Source organism: Mustela nivalis (assembly GCF_964662115.1).
Source record: "Mustela nivalis genome assembly, chromosome: 7".
In the NCBI taxonomy this organism is placed as follows: domain Eukaryota; kingdom Metazoa; phylum Chordata; class Mammalia; order Carnivora; family Mustelidae; genus Mustela; species Mustela nivalis.
Window position 1 is genome coordinate 137,627,052 of NC_139026.1, and position 20,981 is coordinate 137,648,032.

At 46.8% G+C, this 20,981-nt stretch overlaps 1 protein-coding gene and 1 long non-coding RNA gene across 38 annotated transcripts in view; one reads left to right on the forward strand and one right to left on the reverse strand.

The window, feature by feature from the left end:
* The first annotated feature begins 718 nt into the window (after positions 1-718).
* Positions 719-15,059, forward strand: LOC309868748. Of its 2 annotated transcripts, XR_014313829.1 has the most exons (4): positions 719-1,236; positions 13,250-13,329; positions 13,610-13,683; positions 14,931-15,056. It is a non-coding gene; the product is annotated as an uncharacterized lncRNA (long non-coding RNA). The 2 variants fall into 2 exon arrangements; XR_014313828.1 differs by having other exon boundaries at positions 13,610-15,059.
* The window catches only part of CELF2 (CUGBP Elav-like family member 2), an 815,373-nt gene continuing 798,308 nt past the window's right edge, over positions 3,917-20,981 (reverse strand). For 14 of the 36 annotated variants that reach the window (XM_082738909.1, XM_082738889.1, XM_082738900.1 and 11 more), the window contains 3 exons: positions 19,792-19,971; positions 15,071-15,214; positions 3,917-11,917 (listed from right to left, as the gene is read on the reverse strand). In XM_082738909.1, the coding sequence (XP_082595035.1) occupies positions 11,790-11,917; positions 15,071-15,214; positions 19,792-19,971 (452 nt within the window). In that variant the 3' untranslated portion in view covers positions 3,917-11,789. Of the gene's footprint in view, positions 11,918-15,070; positions 15,215-19,791; positions 19,990-20,981 lie in introns of all 36 variants that reach the window. The other 22 variants (XM_082738883.1, XM_082738882.1, XM_082738908.1 and 19 more) reach the window with 3 other exon arrangements.

The following is a 20,981-nucleotide window of genomic DNA, read 5'->3' on the forward strand; positions in this document are numbered from 1 at the left end:
ACCTGGCACATATGCTGAGGACGGCAGTTTCCTGGAGGCCGGATCCCATACTTCTCCTTGGGAGACCCTCTCCCTCCCCCTCCTAGAGGGTCTCACGAGGAGGAGCTGCCTAATACCCAGGTTTTAGATAAATGAGCGATTAATTGATTATGCACTATTGCTGTGGTAGTTACTGACAAGTTGGGACGCATTACTGGATATGTTTCCTGGATGCCGGCGCTGAGTGGCATCCCAGAAGCAGCATCAGCTTTGTGCCTTTTCAAAGCTGTTCTAGTGACTTGGTCGAACCATGCTGCCTGTGGGCTGGCCCAGGCCCCGCCCTGCTCAAGGCACTCAGCTGGCCGAAGGAACAGTGGCCACAAGTGGCAGTTGACCTGCTGCTCAGGAGTGCCTTGGGGGCATATGCCTGTACTTGTAGTTGTTTTCTTATTGATTTGGACTCCATTTTATAGTTTTTCTGGTCCCTTAGATGTTAAAAACCTTTCTAGGAACAACCCTAAAATATTTTGGAGAGAGTGCAAAATTTGACCTAAAAAAGTGACGGTATGCTGCAGGTGGCGTGGCTTCATGGTAGCAGTGTCCTTTCATTCAGGCCCCGGTGGCTGATGAGCCCGGTGGCAACAAGGAAGAGCCTGCATCTTTGGGACCCACAAATAGATGAGTGTTCTTTGTCCTGCCTATGTCCCAGGCTTCCCATAGTGGCTCCTGATTTTTGCCCAGAGGCCTCCAGTTTCCACCAGCCTCAACCCATACCATAATCAGACCTTTCTCTCTCTCTCTCCAAGGGTGTTTCCTGAGTTGTCCGTTTAGTAAGGATTGCTCCTCCCCAGCCCCCGCAAGATCACCTGCTGCACTGATGCATCAATCTGTGTGTCCACCCACCTACTCTTTGGCCCTTCCTCCTAGCTGCCCTCCCCCCACCCCCCTCGCTGCCTCCCCATCCCCCTGTCCCCCCCCTCCTACGCGTCACCCCCTCCATCCAGCATTTTTGCACACTGGCTGTATGGCGGGGACTGTGTCAGGTGCTGGGGATACGGTGATGAATGAGAGACAGGCTCACGTCCTAGCTTCAGGAGACACATAAGCAACGGGCAAACAGCGCACAAGAGTGACTGTAACGATGCATTGTGGACAAAGAACTATGAGCAGATAGGAGGGGTGGAGAGACGAGGAAAGAAGAAAGAAGGCGAGAACAGCTCCAGAACAGTGCCTGTTTGTCACAGGGCGGAAGTACGGGTAAGCCTCTGTCAGAATTACCTTCTTCTGGAGCCGTGTTAAAATTTTTGTGGGTTTTTTTTTTTTTTTTTTTGCTTTTTTTAAAATTTAAAAATTTTTTTTTAAAATTTTAAAAATTTTTTCCTAAATAAAAATTTACGTGAAACAACCAATAAATAAAGTAAGCCAAAGCAGAGAGCCTTTGATTAAATTGGGGGTCGGGTAGAGATGGGGGTGATGGTCTAGAAAGACCTCTGCCTGGCCGCATCCAGCCTTCTGAACCCTGCCCTCTGCTCTTCCCAAGGTGGTCAGAATTCTTTTGATTCTGGTTTTTGTTGAGGACACACCTTTGCCTTGGAAGGGCATAGAACGTATAGGAGTTACAGGCAAATCTCTAGGAGATTTTTGACACCCACTTAGGACCCAAACTGGATTGCTGGGCTTCTCTTGTGGGGAAGAGAGACCTAAATATAGTAGTCAGAGGTAGGAAGGACCCCTCTGAATGAGGGGTCAGTCGCCCCTTTTGAAAATGGGGTTAGTTCTCGGTCCTCATGACTTAGGGCAGGGCTGGGTGGGTGTGTTACCCCACGAGGAAGGGTGGGTTAGCTTCTAATGTAGTTTCTCACGAGGAGAGCCTGTTCCGAGGCGTGTTCGTGCGGAGATCTCTACTTGAGGAGCTGTGGTATCTGGTTGCACCTTGTCCATATTTGTCCCAAGAGCCCAGGGAGAGCTGTGGGGCCCTCTGGGGTTGGCGGAGGGGACGCGTGGTGGGAGAGAGCAATAGGCCAGGCCGGCAGGGAGGGGCTGACTGTCGGTAGATTCTCCCACTGCTGCTAACTGGTTGACCTTTCTGAGTATTGGCGCTGTGACCGACCCTGCTCTGAGTGTTTTCTGTGTATCGGCTTAATTAATCCTCATCATAACCCCACGTGGAAGGTATTTTTTTAACCCCGATTTTGCTAATGACGTTAAGGCACAGAGAGGTTACGTGGATAATCAGTGGTAGAGCTGGCACTCAGAGTGAGGCCGTGGTACCCACGGAGTGCTCCAAAGTGTTTCCTCTTCCTTTAACTACCACTTTCGTGGTAGAAAGTCCACGCAGTCTCAAAATAGGGGACTTTTATTTGGGGCTTTAACTATAATTGACCAGTCTTTTAGATTTATATATTGATTATCTCTGTATTTGTGTATTTTTTATTTTTAAAAACATCTTACAGACGTGGGCAGGTATGAGTCGGTACCAGCCTTTGCTGCCCCACAGAACAAGGGGAAAAGAAATGTGGCCTTTCCATAAAGCATCTGACAGACCCTCCAGCCTCACTCGGGGCCACATCTGCCAGCGCGCAGCCCCTGGATGCCGGGTCCACGGCGGGGGGCCACTGCACTGGGGCTCGGAGGGAGAGGGCATCTGTTGCTGTCCCTTCTTACCTGACTGAGCCTCAGAGCTCTCTTGCTGTTATGACCTTGGATGTATTCTCTTACAAAAAGAAGGTGTTTTCTATGTTACTGATGCTCAAGGCAAGACTATGAGGAAAGTTCTGTCCTCAGGTACCTCCTCACCAAGCCTGCTCGTCAGTGCCAGAGCCCGGGTCGTTCAGAGCAGTGGTTCTCAGAACGTTCTTTTTAATTTTTTAATTTTTTAAAGAGAACCTCTTTCCTCTAACCCCAAACTACGTGGCTCCAGCAAGCAAAGTCTGTCTAGACCCTTTGATTTAACTACCCTTGGCTATTTCTCGGATCCTTCACTTTCCCTCGAAGTTGTTTTGTTCTTGTGCCCAACTGATGAGTAGGAGGTTTGGTGTGGGAGGAGGCCCACACCGAGCGAGAGAGAGTGCTCGCTCTCTCCCTGCCTCGTTACTAAGGGAGATTACTAAGATTTGTTTTATAAAGGATTAGGATGTCGGTGCTGTTTTGCAAGTAGAAGTTTAGGAGTTTTTCCTAGAATCAAACATCAATCGAGAAAAACAAATCTACCATAAAACCCCAAAGCAAAAAAATCCAAGAGAAAGCTCCATTCTGTTCAGACTTACGGCCTGTAGGAAATTTTTCAAAAGTATTTTCTTCAAGGGGCTAAGCAGCAGGACTCCCATTTAAGCACCGCAGCTGTTGTAGGATGTCTGCCTCACATATGGCTTTGAAATTCTCCCCTTCTTATCCTGAATGATCAAACACCCTCTCTCGCTCTCTCCCATTTTGCGGTCCTGAATAGAGCGGCCATTGCGCTCCAGCGGCCCAGAGAGAGTTTTTGGTGTCACATCACTGTGGAAAAGCATTGAGGGTAAGCCAGCATTATTCCTGGAGCTTTCTTTTTTTGTTTCCTTTCTTCTGAGCCTTAAGGGATCACATTCAGAAAGGCAGTTGGGTTTTCTAGGTTAGGGCAGATTCTAGACGCTTTTCAGGGGCCTTGGGCTGTTGTGAAGGGATTGCTCTCTCCTGCCACCCATCGTGCCCTGGGTAGAGGTTGGCCATGGTCACCAGGGAGGGGATGGCTTTCCAGATGTCTTTTGCTAAAATGTGCTCAGAAGAACTTCCCCCCACTCCATTTTGTTTCCAAAGAAAATTTATTGAATATTAAGTCATAAAGCCAGTGATATAATTTTAATGAAAAATATCCTGTATCACTCAAGACTTAAAAGAACAAAAACACCCCTTAGAAACACTGCCTTGAAAAATAATCACATTAACTGTACACACAACAGAGTCCTTTCTTAAGCTTTATTTAAGAAATCGAGTACTATATAGTTCAATATATATAAGACACATCCAGTATTGTGTTCCTGATAGCAAGTGCATAGATTTTGTTAAGATATCATTTCACTCGATATAAACGTTTTATGGTCACATGTAATATTCCCAGTGATTTTTGCCCAAGCATGAGAGGAGAGAACAGAACACAGCAAAAATAGTGAGCTACAACAGAGATGAGAAACAAAAACAGCAAATTAGCAGAACAGTCGATTCCTGATAAGTGAATAAGCTGATTGTTTGGTCACAATGTTTTATTCACTTATCAGGAACGATTCACAGTACATTGATGTTCACTGTGTTTCCTGGCCTGCCGGCTGAGAGGCCCAGCCCGAGGCTTGTTGGGAAGTGTCGTGGGCTGGGCAGAGGTGTGGCTGCTGTCAGCGCTGTAAACGTTGACAGTCCTGTCATTTCCCAAGGTGATCCGTGGGTGGCAAACATACACCTTGCTAGCTAACACTGCAGTGGTGTTGCACAGAATCAAAATGATAAGTATGAATTTAAGCGGGGACCAACTTTACAATCATGAATGCTTCAGGGAACTAGCAGCTTTGTCCCCTTCTTTGGAGAATTACTGTTTTTGTTGTTTTTCTAAAAAATAACAACAAAAAACTGGCTTTGTCTTTCCCTTCTTTTACTTAGCATGAGTATTTTGCCTTGTGCCAAATGGTAGAGAGATCTCTCTATCTCTCTGTAGAGATATATATATATTTTTCATTCATTCTTATGTACAGATTTTAAAACTAAACACTTGCATCTCGGAAAGAATCGATCACCCTCTGCTCCTTCTCCCTCCCTTACGCCCCTCCCATCAAAAAAAAGAAAAAGAAAAAGAAAAAAAGAAATCACACCCTTAGCCATCTTTCCCCACTAAAAAGATGGGGTTTTCAGAGGCAATCTGATGGAGCCTATGAGATTTAAAGCAGAAGTATTGGCAGGAAGTCAGCTCCCAAGTCTGCAGGTTTGGAGCTGGTGGAAGTCACTTCACGGAGGTGTTCGGCCTATGGGAGAAAGAGCCCCTTTTTCCTCCACCTCACCAGGTCCCTCTGTGGTTGAGCCAATTGGAAAAGACAATCCAGGGGGCAGAGGGGCCGCTGACACCAGAGCGTGAAGGGCTTGAGCACCTGCGGGGACAATCTCACGGGCAGCGGGAGGAAGGCTGCCCGGTGCTGGGTGGCCTGAGTCAGACCGAGCTTGTGCGGCTGAAAAGTTGGAAGGAGAGCTAAGACAGAGGGAGCAGACATCAGTGGAATCTTTTAAGAGCACTTGGAGAGCAGTCAGATTCCTGAGCATAAGAGATGGGCCTAGAAGGGAGGGGGGCCTGGAGCTTGGGTTTCAGAGGGCTCTAGTTCTCTTTTGGTAACTGAGGCTGGGGTGATAGTGAGGGACACGGCGTTGACTCAGGAGGGAGTCGTGTGGGTGCTTACGGCATTGTTGGCTTTCGTTTGGAAAGGGATGAGCTGTCGTGAAGACACGAGCGTGGGAACCTTCCCCGCCTTCCCCTCCCCCCTCACCGAGTCCCAGCTTCCTTCTGAGCACCGGGAAGTAGTCCCTTTGTTATTTTCAGTAATTAAAGCTGCCCCTGGCTTCCGTCAGCTCTAAAAACGAAATAATTTAAATTACTTTTCTAGAAGTAGGTAGTGATGGATAGGAATGTGTAAACTTCAGTTTAACCCTTTCGCATCTCTGTTGACCGGGCCAGTGTGTCGTTTCTTCCCTTTGAGCTCACCTCTTTCAAAAACGTGGTTCGTTCCTTGGAAGAGTTGGTAATGATATGCCTTTAGACTTGTGGGGAGGTAGAAGGAACCCCAGCTCTGCTGCTGCTCCTCTTACATTTCTTAAAGGAATACAGCAAAGCAGCGGCCACTGTGGGCGAGCGTCCGGGACTGCACCCGCACACCCACGGGAGGGGCAGGGAGGGAGGGTGCCAGGTACCAGTGGGGTCAGAAGACCAGAAGAGGCCTAGGCAAATCCAACTCTGTAGGCAGTTACTTAGGTGAAGGAGAGAAAGAAGCAGCAGTCTTGGAAGCAGTGATTAAAATGGGCTGTTGTACAGAAATCAGAGGTGGCTGGTGTGCAGTCTCCCCTTTCCCCAAATCAGATATTCACTTAGGTGGAATCGACTGTATCTTTTTACACAACATAGAGAAAAAAAACAGATACGTGAAACAGTGAGGTGTGTAGATGTATCACCAACACATAATGACTACCAACAATACAACACGCAGAGAGAGAAACAAGTATTAGGAAAATGGTTTAATATTGGAGACAGAAGCAAAAAACTGCATCACACAATAACATACGTTACAAAAATAAGTTTGACTGTCTCAACTACACGGTTATGTTCACAATGAGGACAGAAGAATCAGAAAAAACTTTGATCTAAACAGCAAAAAAGCAAACCCCTAAAGTTGTAACTAATACATTTATCCACTTAAAGTGACTGAGTACTTCTAAATCTAATTACCTTATTGTGTAACTGCACAATACAGAATAAAAAGTGAAACTTACCGCTGTATCTTTAAGACAAAATTCTAATGCTAGATATAAGCAAAGGGAAAAAAGAAATCAAGCCAAAGTTTTTAATTCTCAAAAGAAAAGCAACTTTCTTTCTATCAGTCAGAAATCAAACTTGAAATCAGTCATTGTCAGGGGGCCCACTAGAGTAAGCCACAAAAATTTCCATTTTTTTTTTAATCTCCAGTATAAAAAGTTCCACTGGTACAAAATGCGTAAGTACAATCAGTTGTAGAAATAGGAAAGCCTGCTTTTTTTTTTTTTTTTTTTTGGCTCAAATTCCATCAAACAACAAAATCCAAATGCATCAATAAAACGAACAATACTCAAATGGTCTTACAGTTTCCACTAGGTTGCATTAACTTTGGCTTTTCTCAGACAATATTTAAAAACTATTTTGTAATTCTAAACAAAATGATATTATTAATCTACAAACAACAATTCTCACAGCACAAAAAAACACAAATACATTTTTTTGTATGACATTATTCAAAAAGGTAATGAAACTACAGGTTTTTTTAAAATTTTATTTCTTCTTGTTAATTAGCACTTAAGATAATAAAAACAAACAGTAAAATGAGTCCAGAGTAGCACAAGCCAAAGAACTATAACCCCTATGGTGAAAGAAAGATGAACTTGTTACGCCTTTGAGGACTGCCATTTTATCACAATTCTCTAATTTAGTGTAAAAACGACTATTCTCTACACTTGATTTAAAAAAAAGCAGTTTCCCTGTGTGTTTTTCCTTCTGGCACAGGCCCTTTGCACCCTGGCAGCTTTTTTTCCTTTTGATATTAAAAGATAAAGTGAGTAAAAGGACAGTTTGTCTCTGAGGAGGGTCAGCTTTTAAACAATGCAAACATGCCAAAAAAAAAAAAAAAACACCAAAAAAACAAAAAACCAAAACAAAACCAAAAACCAAAAACCAAAAACCCAAAAAAACAAAAACCCCGACTTTCCCCCCAACATGTCCTGTTTTGGTCACCTGCAAAATAAGAAACACCCAATGTGAAATGCCCATCCTGAGCCTCTTGTCACCGGCACTCAGGCTCCTCTTGGGGAGATGCGGGTGAGTAAGAGGAGCGCTGGAAATTCAGGTGGTGTTCTCTCGTGTGCTGCGCGCCCGCAAGCCACCCGATGCTGTGCGTGACAGAGAGATGTGCGTGAACTCCTGGCATTAAGCTGATGGCTGCAGGAAGTACAAAATAGCCCTCAAAGGATGAAGGAAGGCCCCAGCAGTAGTAAACACGTGTGAGGATAATACAAATCATTTCATTGTAAGTGCATGTGCTATAAGAAGGAAACTTGTTTTGTGTTTAGTTTTTGTGTCTTTTTTTTTTGTTTTTGTTTTTTTGTTTTTTTTTTGCATCATTAGAGGCTAGTCCTTTCCATTCCAGGGCTATCACATCCGTACATGTGTTACTGAACAGAGCAGTGAGCGGGAAGAGAGGAAGGGGCGGGAGCCAGCGGTTTCTGAACTCCTTTAGAGATAAAGAAGCTTCCAGCGCCTGCTTTCAAGAAGGCAGGTGTTTGTGTTGGGGCTTCAGGGATGACACTGGGGTTTGTCAAGACAGCAAGAGATCTGTTCAACGTGAAGTTGAAGTCAGAGTACTATGGCACTTTACAGAGTGGCAGCAGGATCTGGTGCTAGGTATTTGGTCAGAAACTGTGACAGAGAACAGACTTGGACTTAGATGGTTCAGGCCCTTTTCATTGATTTCAATTAATAAAGTTAATAAAAAGGCAGGAAACGAAAGGACTGTCATCTTCTAACCCCAGACACCTCGCTTAATCAGAAGTATCTCCTGGGATCAGAGAATGCCCAGCACAGTGGCTGATTAGAAACATCATTAACTGAGAGTATTTAAGAAACAAAATCCCTCAAAATACTACTTCATCACAAAGTCTTTTAACTGGAAGGTATATAAAAATATTCTGAACTAGAACATACCCCTACACCTGATCTCAAAAGCATATAGATTTAAGGTTAATGTAGGTGCTGAATCTACCTAATGTCCCCCTTAGAAGTTTTATCCAATCAACTGTTTCTAATTAAAACCAGAGAAGGAATTTCAGCAGCACATTCGTTTTTTTTTTTTTAAATGACCAGAAATAATCAAAACTAAAAGAAAAAAAAGTGGTGTAGGGAGAAAAAAAAAAAAAAAACAACAACAAAAAACAGAGATGATGAAAATATATTTTTTTCCCTTTGGATTTGCTTTGTGGAGTTTTGTTTCTTTTGGATCTCAACCAATAGGTAAAAAAGGTAGGAAAGACAAAAAAAAAAAAAAAAAAACCCAAAAACAAATTAAAAAAAAAACAATCCCCAAACCTCAAAGATGTATGGGGGCGGGGAGGGGAGAAGGATCCAAATTAGAAACACCCTGGAACCAACAAAAATGACAACGGTATAAAAAGTTACCAACGCTCCAGACAGCTCTGGGTAGAAAGGGTTAGAAGTTCAAAACTTTCTCACCTTAGAGGTTTCCATATATCATGAAGGAAATACATCGTGAGGTTGCCGTCACAGCATTGATGTGCAGAGCGGTTAAAAAAGTGAGACATGGGCACTTATACAATGTCTTACAAAAAACATCATAGAGAAATAACAAACAATAACAATTTCAGGCAACAAGACCACAGGATAGCAAGTTAACAAACTTTTTAACCTCTTTTTTTTTGTTTTTTGTTTTTTAAATATTAGGGATTTATACAAAACACATAATAAAATACCCATGTTATCAAATTACTTCTCACAAGAAACACACTGAAGCTCTAGGAAGGAAGTACCTTTGGAATTTGGCACTATATATTTTCACTTTTTTTCTTTAAAAGAAAAAAAAATCACATTTTGCTGAACACAAACACATCTAAATAGTCCACAATAATAAAAAAAAAATGACATCAATGCTTTACAAGCCAACACAAAACTTATTCTGGAATAGGGTTTTTTTTTTTTTTTCCCTCACATGAAATTTTTTTTTTTAAGCAAACTTTTTTTTTTTTGAAATTCTTTAAGTAAACCAATTCTAAACTTGTCTTATCAACAGAGAACATTAAGACCATAAGACTCATGATTGAAACCACAACTTAATTCACAGAAGCACCAACATAACACAGTTTACAGTAACCTTTCTCCTGTACATTGAAACAGTATAAAATATAGGTAATTTCATGTGCATTAAACCATGGATTGTCTAACTGTGAGTCAGTTCAGCAAAAGGTGACACAAATAGGTAGCATTTGCCCCAAAACAGGGTAAATATTTTTCTTATACTAATCTACAAAAAGTGGTTCTATATATATATCTTAATGAGAAAGTGAGCCACCTAAAATGGCCTTATCAAAAAACTTTACACTGCCTGAAAAATGTAAAAACTATTACAGACCTCTAGAGACTTAAAATCAGACAGTTTTTTTCTCAAACTGTTTTTGGAAGTAGTCTGTTAGAAACCAACATTCTGTGTCCCTGGACACATATTGCTATTGTTACCAGTGACCGGGAAGAATGCCAATCCCTGTATAATACTTTCAAGTCTGTTTTATGAAAAGAAAAAAAAAAATAAGAAAGAAACGTTTTTGCCACAGGTTTTTTTTCTATAATTAATTTGTCTAATAATAAATTTCAGTCTTGCATGAATGCAGCAATGTTTTTCACATTGACTTCCCAGAATTCATAGCTAGATGAGGTCACATGCAAATTTCAAAGGTCAAACTAGATCAAAGGTCAGTAGGAGAACCAAATGTGATGTGAGGTCAGAAAGACATCAGAAACAATGACGGGACGATGAAACTTTTTTTTTGAGACGCCACAGGGACATGCTAGGCAAACGGTGAACTAACGGGCATGAAGATGTCTAGGGAGAAAACAAGGGAGAGTAAAAAGTTACACAGAATCTACGCAGCAGCAACAAAATCACTCTTAAGGGTGCAGGAGAAAAACTAATGCAAATCTTAGGTCATCAGGGAGTCTACGAGCCATTCCCGTAATTTGCATTTCTTACGATATTTATCCACAGCACAATGGAACCCCAAGAGAATCCATCCGGAGGAGGAGAGAGGATGGATTCGGGGAGGTCTGGGGTGGGGGCTGGGGAGGGACAAGGCGGGGGGGGGGGGGGAGAGATCCAGTTTCAACGGATGTGACATACGGGGGAGAGTCAGACGACCGAACTATAAACTAGATAGATCATGGAAGCTACGAACAAAATCGTCAGACAGATACAAACAACAAGAGGGAAAAGCATGAACTGTAGGCCTAGGGTTCAACGGTGAAAAAAAGCCCATTCCTAGAACGATTCCTCTAGAGACTACTTCAAAAGGCTCTAGCTAGCACAGAGAACTGCTCTTTAGGTACCCAATAAGTTAACAATAGGCAATAAATAACTTCCATTATTTCTGAGGCAGTAAAAATTTTGTACAAAAATAGAAATGCTTTTTTTACAAATAAAATTTACAGGCCTGTGGCTTTCTTTTTTATTTATGTATTTATGTATTATTTATTTATTATTAAATTTATCTTTCAAGAAACATCAAGTATTTTCACTCATTTTTATTTTATTTTTAAACCCTGTAGCTTTAAGAAACAGATCTCTAAATCTTTTTTTTTACATTAATCCTTTCTAAAAACTAAAATAAAACAGTAACAAAATAGACAACCAGTGTAATAATCTGACCGATAAATGTCATGTTTCTTTGAACCCTAAAATAATATCCTACTTGTTAAAACAAACCAAATGTAGTGGAAAGATGTTTGTATTGTTTTAAGTGCTTCTCCTGGCTTCTCTCTCGTGCTATGCCACCACCTTAACCTCTAAACGGTTGGCGCCCTCCTAGGGGGGTGGGCGCGGACAGGAGGGGTGAATTCTCCAGGCAGTGCTCTGGGGCACCAGGGCTCTCAGAGTTAGAATTGCACGTTAGCCTTTGTTAGCCTTTTAAACTCTCAAGATGTCATTTATTCATGTGTGTTTTTCTTTAAAAAAAAAAAAAAAAAAAAAAACAAAGCCAAAAAATGAGAACAAAACAGAAAAGGTAAAAGGAGATTCAAATTGCAAAACAAAGGAAAATACAGTGGCACAACTGGAAAAGGAGTTTTACTCGATAGAAACAAGGTAGCCCAAGTTTTTAATTATGGCGAACTGGGTGGGGGGCCACGGGGAGGGGACATGGAGGCCTTATTGTAAAAATAACCGTCTCTCTTGGTAAAAGTTGGTAATGTGGTCCTCCTCTGCCTTTCCTGTTGAGAACAGGCTGGCTTGTGGGACTTACCCTAAGAAAGCTAAAATAAGAGCAGGGAGCCTCGGGGGTTGGGATCAGTAAGGTTTGCTGTCATTCTTGGAGCGCTTCAGCTGGACCTTCAAGCGTTTCATGCCAATCTGAAAGCCGTTCATAGCCTGGATAGCAGCTTGTGCGGACACCGGATTGTCGTAGCTAACGAAGCCTGGAAGACACAAGGGGAAGGACACGGCGGTCACCAGGGAGAGGCAGGGGAAGAGACGGGAGGGAGCAGGATGTCACTGGGTGGGTGGGGGGGGGGCGCTGGAGAGTGGGACTGTACGTGGGGGGTAGCATCCTGTGGGCTCGGCGCATGCTCAGTTCTCTGTAGGGGGGGGTGGCTGTGGATGGGTGGGGTGTGTTTTACGGCCACCCCTGGGTATGTCCACTGAGAAGCGGTGAACAGAGCTGCTCGGACTGGGAATTTGGGATCAGGAGAGCAAACCCCTCCTCTGTGAAAAGCGAAATCTCAGACTCTCAGACTCCTGGTCTGTTTACTGATCTCAGTGAGGTCTGTCTGTGTTTCAGGCCCCTTGGAGTCCTTCTGACAAAAGTGCCTGGTGCCTAAGTGTGCCCAGAGGCGGAGGCATAGATCCTCTGGGGCTCGCAGGGTCCCCAGGGGCTTGCGTGTCCCAATCAGGTGCAGTTTAAAGGCAGGGCTGGTAACCGCCCACTGCAGAGACCCTGACTTTCATCCCAGTTCTCCACCTGCACCCACACAGCCCACACCTGCTCGACTGTCGGATGGGGTCCGTGAGTGAACTGAACTCTACGGTATTTGTACTTGATTTTTAACATTGTGGAGTTCTTTCTGAGAGGGACCTAGGGACCTAGGGAAATGCTGGCCCTTTCTCATTATATCAACTTCCATTTTCAAAGCGCCACTGCATTCAGCAGACTGGAAACTGCTACCTTATACCCCCTAAGAATAAAGAGTCTGAACAGCTTAGGGGTTAAGAGCCATCCTCACAGACTTCCCAGTACCTTCATCTGTACTAACACCACCAAAATGGCAGGGAGCGCATGCTTTTGAGAAAGAGCAGTGATGGTCTGCAAAGACCCAGAAACAGAATTCTGATCGCAGAGTCTGCTCTAACCCTGGGGGTGGGGGACACACACACAGCTTTCTGCAGTTAATGCCCATGTTTAGGGGTTGAGCTTGTGCTGTCCCTACTTCCGGTGTTGAAAGGAAGCAGTTACACTGGGTGAATTTCAGTTCTCAACATCAGCTGTTCAGAAGGTTCTATACTAAGCTTCTTCACCTATCTGCTAAAGCTAAAGAGCAAATTCCTTTACAAACCAGAGGAAGAGAAGGACATCATTATACCTTTAGCAGAGTTCTCAGCTGATAAAAATGAGCATATGGTATAATGCAGACAAGTTTTCCGTCGGCAGGCTGTACTGCAAAACGGTGGGACAGATTTTTACTAAATCTAATTCCCAGTGTGTGTGCTCTCGAATCCAAGATTTTGGCTCTGAGTTTCTCCTTCCCTTCTAGGTCTTTATCCAGAAGCAGCAAGATGATTAAAGAATGGAAATGGGTCAAGGGTGAAATGGGTAGCGAAATCTGGCCAAGAGGTGAGCATGGAAGAATGGGCTACCTAAGACTAGCAAATCTGGGGACCCCCCCTTCCCAATTAGGCCGGCTCCCTGAGAAATGTAGGTTTGGGATACTGCGGCTTTTGATCAGAATGGACAACAACGCACAGTACTAAATACAGTTGCCCACATTCATGGGTGCAGCCTGCATTATTATACCTCGGAGGAGGAGCATGTGGACCGATCTCATCTCTTTTCAAGGCACTAAGTATTTTTCTCAAAATCAGACCCTGAAGCACAACCCCTTTCCAATCTCCAGATAAGCCCAGGGCATTGCTTCGTGACGAGGAGTCAAAGTCTGGCCCAGAACCTCGCGCGGGGCAGCTCGGCATGGTAAGCTCCCACCGAGAGCACACACGCCCCCAGTGGAACAGCTCCCTTTCCATGTCACTCGTTGGTGAACCATCACGGGGCGGGGGGGTGTTATGTGCTTGTCATAGTGGAGACAGCCTTTCCAGTTGGGCAAAAACAGTGACTTTCAGTGGCGGACATACTAATTCTTCTAACAATAGAGGCTTCAGACCTTCCTGGGTGATGGCACAGAGATTAGAAAGACAGGATGATAACGGGGTTTTAGAAGCCCAAACATTCTCTTTGCACCCAGTGCCCATTACCAGTAGCCAGATGCTGTGTTTGAGTACCATTCCTAGCACCTTTGATGTTTCTCTCCACTGCATTTAGTTCTCTTTGTCCTTCCCCTGGCCCGCCTCTGCGGCACTGTTCCGTGCCGTTAGGCCTACACCTACACGGATTCCTAGATTTGGAGGAAGGCAAACATTGGAGCTCAGGCTGGCCCAGAACTTGCCAGGCAGGTCATCTGTAATCTGAACAGTCTAGCCTCTAAACCACTTTGGAGACTAAAGGGGTTCAAAAAGCAAAACAAGAAATAGAATTAACGAATGCTCTGTGCGCCTGCTTCTAAAACATGAGGGCAAGCGGAGAGTGTGCCTTCCCGGGGAGCACAGACTGCCTCAGGAGGCAGAGTCCAGGCTGCGTGAGGAAAGAGGGCATGACAGCCCAGGCCACCGAGGAGCTGGGTTTTTCCAGCGTTCTCTGAATGCCTGCGTTTCCTGGGCTCTGCGTCCACTGGGGCAGGCTGTGCAGAGCCCATCAGCCCAAATTCCGGCTCCCGAATCAGCATAACACAGCAGTCCACGGGGCCATGAGAGACACCAGCTCCCTGTCCTGTGCTCCGGGTCGGGGGGTGTCTGCAGTGCAGAGGGTGGCCCGGCCACACCCCTGCTGTGAAGGGACGGGTCTCCCTGAAGGTTTGTGAGAGTGCGGGCAGCCTCCCCATACAACGTGCTACCCGATTCCACAAATGCCTGATGCCTCCCCAACCTAGAAGGCTGCAGCATCCGTGGCAAAGTGTCTACAGTGCCGCCCTGTAGCAGGGCAGCCCAAACCACCTCCGTCTCTTGGCTGTGTTTCCACCTGCTCAGGGTTGCGGTTCCAGCTGTGGGGCCTGAAGAAACCCCCGCTGCTGTCTAGTGAGAGAGAACCGGATGCGCGTCGTCAGACACTAGTAGCACAGCACACAACTGTCACCTAACGCGCGGGCATTTACTGTCGTTTCCCAGATGCTTCCTTTCTAGAGCCCCTTCCTCTGCTTTGGATTAAAGGGCTTGGCCCGATCGGCTCACATGGATCCAAAAGGCCAAGAAACAGCACCACCCAGGGGAAGTTACTGTCACATTCTGGCTTGGTTTCTTTTGCATACCAAAGCACTTGCTCAGATTGGTCTGTTTGTCAATGAAGACTTTAGCAGAGATAACGTTTCCGAAAGGCATGAACATCTGCAGAATGTCCTGGTCTCCGAACTCCTGCGGAAGGTGGTAAATGAAGAGGTTTGCACCCTCCGGACCTGAAGAGGAAAAAAAAAAATCAGAGTCAGGGATTCTTCGCTTCTTAGTTCCCAAGGCCTCTTCTTAGGGCTGCTTTAACATCAGACAGGCTAAGCATTGCCTTCCTCTCTCGTACTAGAACGGAAGGAGATAGATGATGGGTAAATGTCAGGTGTGCGATGTCTTTCAAGACAGGTATCATCCCTCAGATGTTCCTGATTTCCAAAGACACTGGTCAGCGACAGGGTCTTTTTGGTGATCATCTTCTGTGGCTCACATTTGCTTAGTGTCCGTATTTTCAGTGTCTTCTTCGTGGGGGTGAGGGTGACCCCCGCGGGGTCGAGGTGGGAAGGAGAATGCAGGACTGGGTTTTTGCCGGGTGGCTGTGTTTTGTGGTATGTATATACGAACCTCTTGGAGTTGAGAGTATCCTGTGCATTCTAGCAAATTGCAGCAATTTAGAATAATGGATATAGCAGTAATGTTGCTTGGATTTCTCAATCATTTACCTAATTATCCATCCAGTTTTGATTTGCCAAATCTCTTAACACACAGTCTAATAATCATTTTTATTAGAAATGACTGGCAGTGAGTCAAGGCAGGAAAAAATAGGTAGTTAGAGGTTCACAGCTGTGATAGGAATTATACCCCTGGGGATTAGCCTTGGAAATGAACGCATGAGGTACAGGAGCTAGTCAGAGACCAGGCTCAGCCATGCTCTTCACGCTCAGCCATCGCTTTCCAGAGAAAGAGGAAGAAAGGGCAGAGTATGGAAGGTCCTCTTAGCTACACTGGCTAGAGAGGTCAGCTCTCTCCTCGTCCTCCCATCTCATTCGCCATCTCTCTAGCACCTGCCCGGAGCCATCGCAAGGTGAGAAGGAGGGAATCTGAATGACCTGATGGGAGGTGGTCATCCAATTTGCCAGGTCCAAGGTGCCTGGGGTAGGTACAGAGCTTTCCCCCCACCGCTGGTCTGGAGAGGCCCGGGGCTGGATGTCTCTTGGACGTTCAGAGTTCTGGGCGTGGGGTCTGGGAGGGAAGGGTGCTCACAAAACTGGTGAAGGAACCTTGGCATCTGACTCCTGCACCCTTAACTGGCCCCCCGGGGGAGGTGGGCTGCAGGGCTGGGTGTGGTGGCTAATATTTGGGTCTAAGAAGAGTAAAGCTAGCGTAAGAATAACTTTGTAAAAATAAAAGAGAGAAAGCATCTTTGTAAAGAAGAGTCAAACCACGTTTCTTCCCACAAACATGTGGGACTTTTCCTGAGGATGTCTTCTGGTGGCAAGCTTCTGAAGCCACGGAAAGGAAGCATTTCTCTGTCAACCTGACCACTTTAACTTTGTGTGTTGCTCAAAATTCCCATGGACATACCCACATTCTAGTGCCAACGAGGCAGTCTGTAATTCAAGGGACACAGTTGCACGTCTCAGGTCCCCAAATGTTTCCTGGTTTAAAAAAATTCTTAAAAAATCAATCACAATACGAACAGGTGCAAAACTGAAACACCGGAAAGAGTTGTACAGAGCCCCACTAGGCCAGGCTCGGCTTCGGCAGTGTGTACCCGGCAAGTCTGGCACCATCCAGATTTCGTGTTCCTTCTCAATAAAAGATCGACATGTACAAATGAGGATTTATGGGACCCACTCTCAACTCCTGCAGCCTGGGGAGAAAATGCAATTTGATGCGCTCTGTCCGATTACTGGCTACACCCGGATAGTCCTGGTATTCTGGAATGCCATACGTTCCGATTGTATCGGTGCCACATAGGAGGGCCAAGAAAATAGGAAAAGGGTCAATCTAAGGAGACTCTGTCCTTTGTTCACCATTTTCTCAGGTCAAAGTGCCACCAGCATCTCCTAGTATAGACCTCCCAGTTTTCATCACACAGAAAGCGTATGATTTTCCGAACTGCCAAAACTGTGAACACTGAAATGAGAAAGAGGTGACTCGATGTGGAAAACCTCTCTTCCGTGCAACGAAGGCGGCTGTTGCAACAGACACCAAGGGTAGAAACACGAGAACACGTTTTTGAGGGGTCCACCTGTGTATCCACCTCAGCCTTCCCTTTAGTCAGAACCTGCTGACAAGTCATGCATTCCTCGGATCTCTCCCAGTACCTGTCACTTTAACTTACTGGAGTTCTCTGTTAGAGTGTTGGTCCCAGCTGGCTGGGTGCTCCCATTTCCTGTTTCTCATAGGGCACCAGGTCTAGCATAGAGCACTGGGGTATCTGTGGCCAATGACCAGCACCTCCCCTCCCCCCCACTGCTTGGTGGCCTTCCTGAGGCTCTACCTACTTGTGTGTGCGTGACTGCCTCCCGCAAATCAATTAGAGGTCAGAGGCTATTCAGGAGTCACCGGATTAAGTGGTCATCTTTTCTGGATTGAGGTCAGTAGGGATGCCATAACCCTTCAGAAGCTTTAGCTAGGGAACGTATCAAAGCTGCTTTAAAATACCACCACCGGGGCGCCTGGGTGGCTCAGTGGGTTGGGCCGCTGCCTTCGGCTGGGGTCATGGTCCCAGAGTCCTGGGATCGAGTCCCGCATCGGGCTCTCTGCTGGGCAGGGAGCCTGCTTCTTCCTCTCTCTCTTTCAGCCTGCCTCTCTGCCTACTTGTGGTCTCTGTCTGTCAAATAAATTAAAAAAAAAAAAAAAAATCTTTAAAATACCACCACCAAAGCCAGCCTGGCTCATTTTCCTGTGGGAAAATACATACTAGGGTACATGACTAAGTGCATCAACCTGACTTTCAACTCTCTTAACTAAAGGATAAAACTGTGGAGCAGAAAAATCTAAAAATCTGTTTAGCTGTGGAATTCATTTTTTTTCCCCCTTCCCAGTATAACCTGCTTTGAAAATTATATTGTGGTTAACTGATACGAAGTTTAAATCTCTTGAGCACACAACTGGGTGAAAGGTGATCAGAAGACAGGTATGAGAAGGTGGGAGATGATTAAAATTGCTAAACAAACCAAAAATACCACCACCACACACATAAAAAATCAAAACTAAACCATGCTGCTGGTAGCCCCCATACTTAAATGTCAGTGATCCTGGGCTTGCAGCCATTATTCACACGAATCCCAGAAGGTTAGCTCCTACACAGGCAACCCCCCCCCCCTCCAAAGTCAAGGCATGGAAATGTGGGGCAGTGGGCTGCGGTGAAGCAGCAGAGGAAAGTCGTCTCAGGGCCCACACTTCATCCTTGCACCAGTGCATGGCGACTCGGCTGGTGGCTGGTGTTTCTCAGGGACAGTCACGTCACCTGTGCCCAGGCTATGCTGGACAGTGGAGAAGTGGCCAGCATTCTTTTAAGAATCCCGTAGGGAATTGGCTTTTATGCTCTCTCTTAAGAACATCCTGTCACAGATCCGCCTCCTGCCACAGTCGCCACCGTAGTCAGACCCCAGACAGAGGGACCTCCGTGCAGGTGTTTTTGGGAAGGCATGGGATTTATGACGTAGGGTCTCACATGCTTAGGGAAACACAGTTGCCTGAGGATCGGTGCAGGGTTTTAAAAAATCTACAGTAGCCATCACAGCGGCGAGTAAAGAGAAAGTTGAAATAACGAAGAATTTAGATTTTCATGTGTCTTGCATTTTTAACGATCCCTTATTTCCAAATGGAAGCAAGACTTTTTTGCTTTACAAGAGTATCTTTAAAGCTCTTGTCCCTTTTAAAGTTCACAACAAAGTTAAAATATTCTGTTCTCCTAGAACACCATATTTAATGTACGCAGACAAGAACGTTTTGGAAATGTAAGGTGAAGGCAAAGAATGGAAGGAAATTTGTAAAAACCTCCTCAGCCATTCTTCCTCTTCTAGCCTCTTCTGCCACACTCCCAACAGGTGCGGAAGAGAAAAAATACCATGTGGCCGAGTTTGCTTTAAAGCAATTTCTACTGAGGAGAAGAGACCGAAAGCAAGAAAGGAAAAGACATGCTCTCCCTCTCTGGACTGGCTCATTAACTGTTTTATAATTAGCTTGAATTTATTCTTAGCCTTAACTTCCTGAGACTCAGTCGGCCTCGCTGGCAGAGAACCAAGCCCATCAATCACGCACTCACTTCCTCAGGAGACCCCCCCCCCTCATGCCACAGACCCAGCTGATCCTGACGGGGGGATTCTGTCCTTAGCCCGCCACCGTCACCTGCCAAGAGGCCAGCCAGCCAGGGGCAGGGGCTGAGCTACCTGCGACATGACATGCCTGGGAAGACCCCGGCTGACCCCCTCCTCGAGGGCGGACTTGATGCAGCAGGGGAGGCGTCAGAGACGGGCCCTGCTGCCGATCCGGGCGGGGGCTCCTGGCAGGGGTGAGACGGCAGCAGCTACTAGAAACCGCAGAGAAGCACGCAGCGGGGGAGAAGCGTGTCTGAGGAGGTAAATAGGACACTCGGAACCGCGGCGAGATAAAACAAGTTCAAGTCCGAGGAGGGGGGCAGGTGCAGACCGCTGGCTGGGCCGTGTTGGGTTTCTCAGCAGAAACTAACCAGGAGAACCCAGCCCGGGAAGAGCGGGACTGACCCCCTGGCTTCCTCTTCGGCTTCGTGGGCGCCCGCTCGAGGGTCCTCTGCCCCGCGGGCCGGGCGGGCACCTACCTTCCTTCTGGCTGCCCGCGGCGCTCTGCTGCTGCAGCAGGCTCTGGCTGTACAGCGTGGGCAGCGCGGCGGCCGCGTACTGCTGGATCCCTGAGTAGGCCTGCGTGAGGGCGTCCATGGTGCCCGCCGTGCCATTCGTCAAGCCCGTGGCGCCAAGTCCTCCATTCAGAGCCGCCATACCTGAGAGCATTTGAGCAACTTTACAAAAAACCCAACAATAGAGAAGAGAAATAGCACTGTTCATTAGTGCTTTCCGAAGGAAGGCAGAGTCATTTGACACAAGTACGACACAAGTGCATGCAGCCGGCACAGCGACAGCCCGACGCGACGTGGAGACGCCACTGCGACGTGACGGTCGTCACAACGGTGAACACACAACAGGACCCGAGAACCCCCCCCCCGCCCCGCCCCGCGCGCGGACGCCGCCCCTCCCGAGGCGGGCGAGCAGACGGCACCCGGCGCGACAGCGAGACGCCACACGGCGGTTCCATGCACGCTGCTACTGGCAAGAACGCACGTCCTTCTCAACGGAAGGTCACTCCCGGCCGTGCCCTGCTGCAGGAGGCCGTGCGGGACGAGGCTGCGAACAGCCGGGCACCTACGTCCGTTCCCTGGGCGCTCGCAGGAGCCATGGGACGGCTCGGGGGCTCGCGGAGAAAGGGACACAACCGCGCTCTCAGCAGGCGGATGACAGGGTCCCGGAGGCAGCTCTGTCCCCAGCGAGCCCGTGCACGGCCACTGCCCCGCCAGCCCTGAAACAGCTGAGGGCCTGAGACTAGGCCGCTCGGAAGCATCGTCTAGCCGGGAAGAACGAAGGCACAGGACAGAATGGGGACCGGACCCTAACTGCAGGGAACTGGGGCTGCTCGGCAGGAGAGGCTCAAAACAGCGGGGCCGAGGGCAGCAGCAGCAGACACGTGCCGGTATCAGCCCGGGCCCAGGTCGCCGGTTGTGCGGCCACGACAGCGCTCCGGCCCTGTGTTCCAGGTAACTGGAGTGACGCCCGCCCGTCTGTAGGCGGGCTCTCGGCCATTCTCGCCGGGGACTGCTGGCCCGCACGCTTTGGTTTTTTCCCTGTCGCCTGACTGCTCTCTGGCTCTATAGAATGGTTGCTGACTGTGCCCCATGGGCCCCGAGTCCGGGGTCAGAACAAGCAATACTTTACAAAGGGCGCACTTTCCTAGGAGCTC